Source organism: Asterias amurensis, chromosome 11 (genome assembly GCF_032118995.1).
Source record: "Asterias amurensis chromosome 11, ASM3211899v1".
NCBI lineage: Eukaryota > Metazoa > Echinodermata > Asteroidea > Forcipulatida > Asteriidae > Asterias > Asterias amurensis.
In genome coordinates, this window is record NC_092658.1 from 2,033,021 (window position 1) to 2,045,401 (window position 12,381).

Here is a 12,381-nt window from a genome sequence, read left to right on the forward strand (position 1 = left end):
TGTATGCACACAAGCAAAAATTCCTTGCTAACCATGCTTACCCGTGAAATATGCTTGATGGAAGTGCGGAATTCCCTACTTCCGTAAGTGCTAATTCTTTGCTTACGGTAAGCAGAACCATGACATTCAGCCCAGGAGAGTTCCCAACATTGATTTGGGAAAAAAATTGAAAGCTGCGTTCCTCTTTGACTCTCAACCCCTAGAACAAATTGATAAGGGTGGACACTAAAATAATTTTAAAAATGAAGACCTCTTCTTGCATTGATTGCACAAGAAGCCAGCCACCATCAGAGTGAGGTTTTTTGTTTATCTTCTTGGGAAGCACTAAGATGACCAGAGGCTAGAGTGTCTCCTGGGATTTCATTACCTAGTATTTGTAACTCGCACCAAAGGTCAAGCCTTAGTGTTTCTCGGAGAGACTTCACTGTTATTTTAATTTTATAATGGGTTTGTGATGTGATGAGTTGTAAACCGCACCCCCCCCCCCCAAAAAAAAAAAATGCTAAGTGCTATTTTGTTCTAAGAAGAAACCGATGTTATTTTGGAGTGTGTGGGTAGTGGTTGCGTATCACCAGTGTTGTCTATTAATTTGTGGCGCTTTTGATCTTTGAAATGTGTTATAATGATGATGAGTTAATAAGTGTGGGTTGGAGATTAGGACAGGAGTTAGCAACCTGGGGTATTGGTTTAACCTTCTTAGTAAACCATCCGCTCCCTGCAAAGTACATTTTGTACAAGCATAACTGTAATTAAAGGTGGGATCATTGTTTTGTTATCAAGAAGGATGCAATAAAAGTCACCTGTGAAAGTTTTTGTTGAATAAGCTGTCTGCTTGTTGAGAGAACGGCAAAAAACTGTCACGGTATTTTCATCAAGAACTTTGAATCCATCCACGTTTAGGAGTGGATTGGTGCAAAAGAGAAATACAAACAAAGGGAAGATGACAATAGACTGCGCAAGGTTCATGCGTATTTGAAGATCGAGACCTGTTTAAGTGTGTGACTATGTTTCCTTATGTTAGCCTTCGAGAAAGACTCTGCTATGGTCGAAACGTCAGGCCTTAAACTATTTTTTGCACTTACGTATCCTTCATGAATTAAAGCTAACGTACACGGGACCAATTGTGGTCGCGAAGTTTGAATTTTTAAGAGACTTGCATGGTCTATTGCGACTGTGAACATCTGCTTACTCACTCTGCTAACTAACTCTTTTTCTTTTTTTGGTATCCTCTACAGGGGCGGCATGGAGATTGGAAGATGATGAGACCAGGAACCCACCACCGTCTCCGTCCATCGATGACACTCCCTTCGCTCGAGCCACCTCGCAGCCCTACTACGCTGTTCCGCCAAAGTTCACGGTGAGTGCCACCAAAATTCACAAGACGTTCCTTCCAACTTGTAGTAATAATAATAATAATAGTGGCTTCTTGTATAGCGCTCATATCCATCACTCAGTGATGCTCAAGGCACTTCAACACTCGTACTTTCATGCAAGGTTTGTGGGACTACGTATAGATTCTTATTTAGCGCTCGTCTGTCACTCAGTGGCGCTTAAAGGGTAATGTACTTTTTCCTAACAAAAAAACACAATGTCCACAGATATACATTAAACTTACACAGTTTGAAGATTATAATAGTAGAAAGCTTCCCTTGAAATTTTACTTACTGAGGTGCTGTAGTTTTTGAGAAATGAGTAAAAGTAATAATTTTCGTCTCAGTTTTAGCATTTAAAAACGTATTAACCAGTTATGCTATGGTTTTGGTATAATACCATAACTGGTTAAGGGGATTTTACATGCTAAAATAGTTTTGGTCTGATGAGACCAAACTATTTTGTGACTTGTTTTGCTAATTTCTCAAAAACTACACAACCTTAGTTAGTAATATTTGAAGGGAAGCTTTCCACTATCATTATCTTCAAACCCTGTAAGTTTAATGTAAATCTGTGGACATTTTGAAAAAGTACCGGAATCCTTTAAACAGTCAGTATTTTCCTGCAAGGTATGTTGGGCTACATTTAAACTATGAGACCTGCTCTTCTTACATTAGCAGCATTTAATGGTTTTCAAGGTGCTGTTGACCAATATGCAGCCAATCGAACCAGGAACACCAGGCGAATCCCTCCTCTTTTCAACAAGTGTACTCTCTTGGTTCTTTTATGTGCATTACACAACACACATGACCAACGGCTTTACTGGCTTGTAGTGTGTTTCTCATTTTGTGTTTTTCTTTTTCTCCTTTTTATTTTTTATTTATTATTTTTTTATTATATAAACAAATGTACCTCAAAGAGTGTTTCGCAGACTGAAATAACCGCACTCTGGACTTCTTTACTTTGCTCAGACAATGACACAAACATGTTGTTTTTTGCCCCTTGGTTTAGTACAAGGCTATAATTACCAGCACGCTTTTAGTTTTCTAGTTCTTCTCGCCCCCTTAAAATGAAAACGAAAAACACCTCTCGGGTGGTAACATTTGTGTAGGTGTTTGTACATAAATCATGTTCTTTTTAGACGTTAAATGCCAATCAGAGTCGTACTATGTGCACATCTAATTTATTTGCACTTTGTAAGATGCATGTGAGTCCTCAAAGTAATTCGGCAAATATGGCAACGACCAATATGGCATCTGGCTTTATGCTGTAGGGTGTTGTTTTTTTCTCTGTAGATACAAAAGGTAGAAAGATATATTAAGGTGAGATTTAGGGAGGTTTTGTGGAATCACTTATGGGAATATTGAACAGGATGTATTCGCAGTAGGTATCAGGGCCCAATTTCATTTCTGTTTTGCGGAAAATACTGCTTGACAAATTCATTTGCTAAACAAAATTTGAGTCGGGCACCAGCCACATCAATGCAATCTGAATGTAATTTTGGTTGGTAACTGATAACATCATACTGTGTAATCAACAATGCTTTGCACAAGTATTTCTCGAGTTGTTTGAAACGGGACCTGTTTTTTTATTGGGTGAACTTTCGTGTATAACAACTTTTTAATTATAAGGATTCTCTTAACTTATTACCCTGTCGATTAGTGATATTCAATTTGTTATTTTATATGCCACCATGAGGATAAACTCACACACCTTTTTGTAGGTTAATAGAAACACTGTTAAATTTTGTGTTGCATGTATACAATGATAAGAAATACGATCCTGAACGTTGTCAATGTGACGTCACACTCAAAGACACTGGACACTATTGGTAAGTGTCAAAGACCAGTCCTCTCACTTGGTGTATCTCAACATATGCACAAAATAACAAACCTGTAAAAATTTGAGCACAATTGGTGGTCGAAGTTGCAAGATAATAATAAAAGAAAAAACACCCTTGTCACATGAAGTTGTGTGCTTTCAGATGTTTGATTTTGAGACCTCAAAATCTAATTCTGAGGTCTCAAAATTAAATTCGTGGAAAATTGCTTCTTTCTAAAAAACTATGTTACTTCAGAGGGAGCCATTTTCACGATCTTTTATATTATCAATAGCTCCCCATTACTCGTTACCAAGTAAGGTTTTATGCTAATAATTATTTTGAGTAATTACCAATAGTGTCCACTGCCTTTAACTTCTACCTGGGCTGAAGGTAGAGATCGAGGAGACTGCTCAATGTAGTTTGTCTTTATCTGTTTGAAAGTGAAAATATTCTTTTGTCATTAAATCAGCAAATGACGTGCTGTTTTAATGACCATTTTGAATCATCTGCGAAAGCAACAGTGGCTGATTAGGACCTGCATGTGCTTAAAGTACTCGCCCACTCCGTGTTTCAATGTTAAACACAGGAAACAGCAGTTGAACTTTTCCACCCTGGTGAGTAGGTTACTATGCCTTGACTGGGCGTTTGCCTTGGTAACTCAGTATTTATTTTATGGATTGTTAAGATCATATTCTTGCGTTAGCAAAACAGCTCAATTGAAGCAGAGTACCGGTTACCAGTGAACCTCTTTAGGGATCACACCATTTCAGTACCCACCCCGACCTACTTCGACCCAGCTATTCTGAGTACGTTATTGATCATGCTGCAATTGAAAGATTAATTACCCCAAAAAGAAACAGAGTAGATTATTGCCAGAAAGTCTACTTGGAAAGTCATTGAATTATGTACAACTTTAAACTCGTCTTTTTCCCTCTTAAAAATACAAGCCGTTGCAACTTTGTGTAAAAACCCAAACTAATATTCTTTATCCCCAATGCAAATTTAACATACATTACTCCTTAAACTGGTTGTACTTTCCCCCCTTCAATGGGATGCCGAATCATCCATTTTTGTCAGGCATTTATTTAGCAAGATTGCTGCGCAGCGTCCAGGGAGCTGCAGATGGTACGCGCAACACTCTTTATTGGATCAACCTCACAACTTCCTAATGCTCATGGTTGGTATACGAGGGACTCGCCATCCCGTAGCGTGCATGAGTGTTGGTGAATCACATGAGTAGGTTGAACGCTCTCCAAGCAAAAAGGGCCCGGAGGGGGCCATCATTCATGCATAATTCATGAGCTATTCAAGTGTGGGTGGCGGGCAGAGGTGCTATATTTGAATGTGTACCAAGTGCCACTTGGCTTCACTGATGGCAGGCGTGGATTAAAACCTGATACTTTGTAGTGGATTTCACGCCAGCATTCTGGTGTCGTCAGCCTATTAAAAATATATATAATTTAGCGAGGGAAATTGGCGCAAACAGTCAGAATGGATAAAATGGCAGGTGGAAGAATCGGTGTTAGGATGACTTGCGTTGAGTAAGGTTTGAAGATCCTGCTGGTCATTTCAAGAGGCCACGGGAAAAGGGAAGAGATGCCAATGTACTTCACTATGGTCTTTAAATTTGCACTGTGCTTTGTAAAAAACGGTTACTTCTCTATATTCTGACTCCCCTATGTTCGGACAAGTCCCGTTGTTATTTACATGCAAGGGTTGGGGTTAGGGTCTAGGGTCAGGGTTGGGGGTTAGGATCCAGTTAGGGTTAGGGTCAGAATCCAGTTCTCATCAAATCATATCGTTCACGTGTGCCTTGCAATTCACTGAACCTGATCTATGGAACATTTTTCCACACACCACATCATAAACTGCTGCCCGCCCTGCATGGAACAAACTACTGCCCACCCTGGAACAAATCTAGTTTCAGGCTGAGGCCCTACTCACATGGCATGAAGCACTTCTCGTATGATTGAAACTTATATCCCGACAACAACAATCTTGACTTCGTTTTTTTCTTTCTTCTTTTCTTTCGCTGGCCAGCTGCAGCCATCTTTTTGTTGTCAGACACCCTGCTCGCCAGTATGATTAAAGCAATACCAATTGAAATTTAAATGGGGAGCAGCCTATAGTTTTCAAGGTTAATACCTCACGGAGGCAACAAAGGTGATTACCTCCATGCCCACCAGGTCAATGCCTTTGTGCCCTTGAAATGCTCCAGTAGAAATTTATTTATAGGGACCTCTTTAATAAGGAGAAAATGCCTTGGTGGCCTTGTCCTTTCAAAAATTAAACATACAGGCCTGGGTTTCCGTTGTAAAATCCTCATGCCACAAGGCAATATTTTCAGGAAACTTCTTACAATTAACCTGCACTGCATGGAAGTTGGGGCAAATTTGTCTAACAGTGTCCTGCTACACCCGGAGAAAATTATTTGAACATTGAAACATAATGTTGGGTTTTCTTTCTTTGAGAAGAGGTTGTGACTTGAGAGGTTTGGATAATGCTTTTGGTATTTGCATAAATAGTGACATGTATCGCTTGATGACATGGTTCGGGGCAAGTGGTAATGCGTAGTTACTGTAAGAGGCGGCAATAACACCCATACACAAGCATTGTACCAGGGTTGGCTCTAATCTGGGGGTTGCTGTACAAAGAGCGTGACGATTTGACGAAGGAACTGTCTATAGGTACAGTCTCTGAGGAATTCAAATTTAAGCGCTAACTTTTGACTATGGGAAAAAGTCACAACTTAATAGAACTTCACTAAGTGCCAAATGTATAGTTAGAGAAAGGACTATTGAGCACTAGCAAGCCATTGTACCACACATTATTCAAATCAAACTTTGCAAATGGCCAATGGCCTTGTGTGAAGTGAAGAAAAGAGTCAATCTTATTCCTGGGTCATTGAACTCAAGGCCTCTACCCCCCCCCCCCCTACTGAAAAAGAAAAAACACACATACAAAATGACAACAGCAATGGTGTCCCGCAGATGTAGAAAAGGGCATGCTTTAATTCTACCCTGCATTTGAACAACAGAATGCAAAGCATATGGGTACATTATGATGCATGCATGCAAACTTAAAATGACCGTAGGCAACGAAGGGCTGCAACCCTATACTCCATGCACTTCAGTATGAATAGAAATATAAATTTTATGGAAGGTCGTTTGTGTCCTCACGTAATGTGGTGCCACTTGGTCAAGAGGGTCATGGGGAGAAACTGCCAATTAAGTCATGGAGTGCTAATTAAGAAAGTGTGATTTTTAGATGATGGGTCCGTTTAAACAGAAATGTTTGGGTGTGGGGGTAAACTGCGTACCATTTGCCAACAATTTTCTCCAAAGAAGATGGAGATCCCTTTTTTTCTCCAATTGGTTCAAGGAATGATAATTAAGGAAGTGTGATCTTTAAAGAGTTGGTTAAAACAGTAATTTTGCGTTTGGGGGTGCGGGTAAACTGTGTACCATTAGTTTACAGTGCCATTTTCTCAAAATGGGATGGGGGGTTCATTTTTATCTCCAATTATTTCATGGAGTGCTAATTAAGAAAATGTTATTTTAACAGGGTCTGTTTAAACAGAAATGTTGTATTTGGGGGTGAGGGGTAAACTGTCGTACGATTGTCAAACATACTGAATGGCACTGAGTAAACAACAAATTTTAAAGGGGATGGGTGGATTCATTTTTTCTCCAATTGGTTCATGGAATGATAATTAAGAAACTTTGTTTTTAAAAGGGTTATTTTCCGAAGAGTTTTTACGTTTGGGGGTGTGGGATAAGTTTTCCCTGTACCATTTGGTCTATCATACCATTCTACCTCCATGATCATACTGACTCCACACTGACTGGCACTGAGCCAAACTTTTTTTCTGAAAGGACTTAGAGGAGGGGATGCAGGATTGCCTTTTTTATTATACTTTAACTAGAAAACATATTCCTGGTTCCTGCCATGACGTCAAAGGTTTCTTGTTTCTATTTGCAAGGAGACACACCAATAATAAAGAACGTGACGGTGTGTAGACGTCGGGGCTTCCTTTTGTTTTTAGCCTCTCCTTTCTACCCCCCCCCCCCCCTGTCTTGCAGTTTAATTTTTTAAATGATACAAAGAAAATCCTTATTAAAGTGTTTCTCTGTTGTTTCTTGTTTCTTGTTAGGATGAGGAGAAATCCAGTAAGAGCAACGGGAGCAGTGGTCTCGTCAAGCTTGCCCGACGGCTCAGCCAAAAGGGTGACAGGAGAGAGAATAAGGGTGACAAACCACCCTGTAGACAGCGTTCCATCAGTGTGGACAGGTAAGAGCAATGACATTCATATGAATCATAACTTTCCTCATAACTAATTTTCCAGGGGGTTGTGTGTATACTCCCCAGGGAGCTGAGAAAGATTACAGGAATGTTATTGGCCTAATGACCAGGGAATTAATGTAAAATTATTGGTACGTTGATGTTAAAAGTATTGACTGCTTGAAGAGGGATATCAATTCATTCTTCAGCTTCCCTGAGTTGTTTTCACATTTTCATCTTTAGCCCCTTACTAGGAGCAGCTATTTTTTAGCCTTGTTTGGGGCAAATCCTGAAACATCAAACACAAAGGTGTTGCCAATTTTTTGAGCCAGCAAAAGTGAAATCTTTGCCAGGAGTGGCTTGTAGCCTTTTTTTTAATGGGGCGAACTTTCTTTAGAAAATTAAACACAAAGGCATTGCCAATTTTTATAGCCAGAAATTGTGAAAAGCCTTTCACATATAGTAGCTGCGTGCTATTGTGATGTAACAACTTACCTACAGTAACAAGAACCCCTGATGAGCTAACAGAGAAGCGTCTGTTTATAAAGAAATCAAACAAATCGTCCAATACAAATGTCAAGTCTTCCCCTTCAAAGGTACTGGACACTATTGGTAATTACTCAAAATAATTGTTAGCATAAAAAACTTACTTGGTAACGAGCAATGGAGAGCTGTTAATAGTATAAAACATTCTGAGAAACGGCTCCCTCTGAAGTAGCGTAGTTTTTGAGAAAGAGGCCATTTCTCACTAAAAAAGTAAAAGACTTCAGGTCTGAAGCCTTTTTTCGGCATCTGAAAGATCACAAATTTGTGCAACAAGGGTATTTTTTGTTCAATACTTGCACTTACGATGACCAACTGAGTCAAAATTTTCACAGATTTATTATTTTATGCATATGTTGGGATACACCAAATGAGAAGACTGGTCTTTGACAATTACCAAAGTTGTTTAAAGGTGCCTTTAACGAGCTGTAATGTATTTCCCTACAGGGGGAGCCGAGCTAGCGTGTATTTCATTTGTTTAGTTTGAAGTCACGTATTGATGTGCTTGTCCAGGCTTGTGTTTATGTTCCACTACTTGCTCGAAGGGCATGCAATTACCAACAATATCAAACATCACTGGTGCCTTCATTGACAGTGACGAAAAGCAGATAAGCTTTTGTCGTGCTCGTGGCAACTCATGACGGGGCAAAACTTTTTGTTTAAATGAATTTATGGCTGATAGCAATGCTTTAAAGTTCCTTACTGCGTTTTTGTTTTCGTCTTTTTAAAAACCCATTTTGCTGGAAATACAGCTAATTATTTCCGACACATTTGTCCAGACTTTTTAATTTTTATTTAAGAACAGTCGTTTTAAAATTGTATATATTTTTCTCAAGGTTGGTTTGGACGTTAAGGTGAATTTGGGGAGAAAACAAATTTCAAGAAATTAAGTTGAACAAAGCAAAGTCTGAAATGTCCACAAATTTTTCAGGACTTTGAGTTTCATGAAGTGGGCCCCAAAAAATAAAATTAAATCAAATACTGTCTTGAAATAATAGTAATAACAATCGTTGCAAAGAGCAGTCACTGTAAGCCAAGCGTCTTCTGCTTTTCACTTTTTCAAAAAGTCTATTTTTAAGTCGAGTTAAGCTGCCAACTTGAGACATAAGATCTTCAAATAAAAGTCTTAACCCTCTGAATCCAAACTCTTGAGTGGGGGAAAACCTTCAGTCCTTCAGCCAATGGCCAGGAGGATTCAAGAAGACAAGTCTTGTCTGTTATACGTCTTCCCCTCTCCCCGCCCTGGGCGGTGCAAGCCAAGACGGCCAAAGAAATCCCCGCTAATTTGTTGTTTCCGTGTCACCCTTTTCAAACCCCTCATCAAAGAAACCCCTCGCCTCCCATTAGGTGCCTATTCATCGCATCTTAGCCTAAAATCTTACAAGCTTACCCCCCACCTAAGGTGGTAGCTTCTTCTATCACGCCCCCCCCAGTCCTATATATGATGACTTGAATCTTGTATGTATAACAGCTCTTAAAAAAGTTGTTGTGTTTGTTTTGAAACTATGTACGCTTAAGTTTACAACAAGTTGTGGTATTTACTCAGTGGTATACTATGAATGGCTCGATTGAGGGGGAGTCAGGGGTTGTGTTTTGCCGTTCAAGTGAGTACTCGTTAACACAATCGGACATCTTAGAATGATTAGCAATACACGATGAAGCGACGGCAGCGTTGAATTCCAGACTTGGATGTTTATTAATCCGTGGGAATGCTTGAGCGAAGATGGTGATCATTCTCGACCTCGTAGTGATGGATTGTTGTAATCAACGAATCAAATGAGATATTTAATTGAAGTTATATTGGGGTTCCCGTTTTGGGGCACAGTCATTTGTTTGCACAATTAGAGCAGCCTATTGAGTACAGCACGGTAGGTTTGAAACTGAATTGTAAACATTCTCCAGACTTACAAGCTATGAAATGTTTCCAGAAATGAGCATTTTTACATTTTTATTTTAGGCGGGAAAAAAAATACATTATGCAAACAAAATATGGCTGGCCTAAGAACCTTGCAAACAGTACAAAAATTGTTGTCTTGTCACCCAAGGTATATTTTGTGAAATTTTACAACCATGCTTTACTTTAGCAAAGGACCCTTGCTAAATTGCTTTGTGTGAAAGGGGTTTAATACTGATGCTTGTCTTCATTGTTGGGTTGGTATAGGACACCAGTCAATGGGCTGTACAAGTAATAAGTAAATGAAGTCACAGCCGTAGTCAGAGTTGCTGTTTCACTTCTACAAGAAGCCATTGGAAGTTTCCTTTACATTCCAAATAACTTATTGCAATAAATTAAGTTGATACTCATGTCGTCAATCATATTAAGTTTGTTACTTTGGTTTGAATTATTTAATTACTACATTAATTACATTATTTATTGAGTTTTTCCAAAAAATCTTTGTTCAAGAAAGTTTTTCCCTGTACACATTCTTTTATTTGTGTCATCATTCACCAACACGTTGAGTAATTTTGTTGTTTTGTTAACCTTGTGTTTTGTATGTTTTTCAGTTTGTTTTTTATTTATTGTTGACTTTCTTTGTTTTGCACAGTAATAGTGAAGAGGACCCCCTAACTAATTTGGACCATTGGCTCTGGCCCGTTGTTTTACCCGGGAGTGACGCCAACCCAATCTTAAGACTTAAATCGTAAGAATTTCAGATGTCACCCAAAAGCAAAAACAAGCTAGTTAACCTCTTTCAGATCATGCTAATTTTAACCCATTATACTTTTTTGCACCTTCTAATTCTTTTTCAAGAAGCACATTAATTCCTTCTAAAATACCACATTGATAGTATAGTGTGTCGCCACAAGCAGTTTGTATAATTTTGATTGTTTTCTAGCTTCATGCTCTCTTGATTTTAATGCAATTTAGCTTTTAATCAAGCATGTTGTTTCTATGGGCCTGATTTCAAGATTTTCTCTAAACCTTCTTGAACTTTTGGATTTACTTGAAAGAAGTAAAGCAATCACCAATGGGAAAAAGAAATAGTCCACATTGTGTCCACACTGTAGTTTTGTCTTTCTTGTTATGCACTGAGTCTGTACACCTCCTGAATTGTAACGTCTGAGAGGTAGAGTCAAGAATAAGGGGGGGGGGGCACCTGCAAACCATTTTTCACATTCAATGTTTTGTGCCTTCCAGAAAGGAGAGAATTTTTTTTTTCTTCATCATCTTAAATTTGTCTGTTTCATTGTCAGAAAAATAGCTTTCTAGATTTAGATTATGAGTTATCACACCCTCTTACTACCTCAAAGACCCGCTAAGACTCGCAGGCTCAGACCTTGTAATTTTAGTAAATGCACCAATAACGTCACAAACACAACTCAAATCTTCGTAGACGCATACTTCTGAAAATTAACTCATTCATTCTCATGCTTTTCAACTCTCGTACATCCTTCTAAAATAAAAGAAAGAATAGGTGTTATCTTGTGATTTTGATTTGGGTTTGATCAAAGAAAAATTGACTTGAACAGGACTTGATCCAACGACCTCCGGATTAAGGAACCCGTGCTCTACAAACTGAGCTATCCAGCCCTGTGTTGGCAGTCTCCTTAATAGTCAATATCTCTGTTCAGCGTTGATTCTTTGTGATGGTTTTTACTGAAATATCACAGCTAGTGACATTCTTTGAAATTGTCTGCCCAGAACAAATTAGGGGCTTGTTTAGCCTTGCATGGATTTTCACTGAAGCCTGTTTCATCAACTGGACTAACAAATCGGGATTTCCACTGTTTTCCAGCCTCGGACACATTGGAGAAAATAAGTTAAGCCGGTAATCATTCAGTGAGGCCATTGAATATAAACCAGTCAACACATATTTTTCGGTCATAACCTCTAACAAAAGGCGTGGACTTAATCAGTTAATAGGTTAGATATAAGAAGTCAGCCAGACGCGAAAATGTTTTTCTTTGGTATTAAGATAGTCTTTACAGCTCATTGGAGAGTCTTGAAAACAATCAATAAAGTGTCTTGCCGATTTGAAGGAGAATTTTTCTCAAGATTGTAGCTGGCTGGGAGGGAGGTATGTTGATGATTATCTAAGAGGGAGTTCTTGTATAAAATATTCATGGCCTAGGAACCTCATATTGAAGGATGTAGAAAGTATTATGCTGTATATTTATGAGTGATTAGGCATTAGTTATCTTCATTGCATTTGGTAAGGGCTCCATACTTCATCATTTCGTTTGCTGGAATGTTGTTAACTTATCATTGTAAATTATTCATGGCCTAGGAACATCGTTTTTAAAGGAAGTTGAAAAGATTCTGTTGTGTATTTATGAGTGATTAAGCATCATATATCTTCATGTGCAGTAGGTAAGGGCTTCACTACAATTTAATACTTCTTCATTTCGTTTGCTGAAATATC

The 12,381-nt window shown here is 38.7% G+C and overlaps 1 protein-coding gene across 4 annotated transcripts in view; it reads left to right on the plus strand.

The window, feature by feature from the left end:
• Window positions 1-12,381, plus strand: part of LOC139943974 (uncharacterized) — a 176,781-nt gene that overhangs the window by 137,633 nt on the left and 26,767 nt on the right. For 3 of the 4 annotated variants that reach the window (XM_071940893.1, XM_071940895.1, XM_071940894.1), the window contains exons 4-6: window positions 1,236-1,357; window positions 7,347-7,483; window positions 10,564-10,659. In XM_071940893.1, coding sequence (XP_071796994.1) covers window positions 1,236-1,357; window positions 7,347-7,483; window positions 10,564-10,659 — 355 coding nt within the window. The remainder of the gene's footprint in view (window positions 1-1,235; window positions 1,358-7,346; window positions 7,484-10,563; window positions 10,660-12,381) is intronic. The other variant, XM_071940896.1, reaches the window with a different exon arrangement.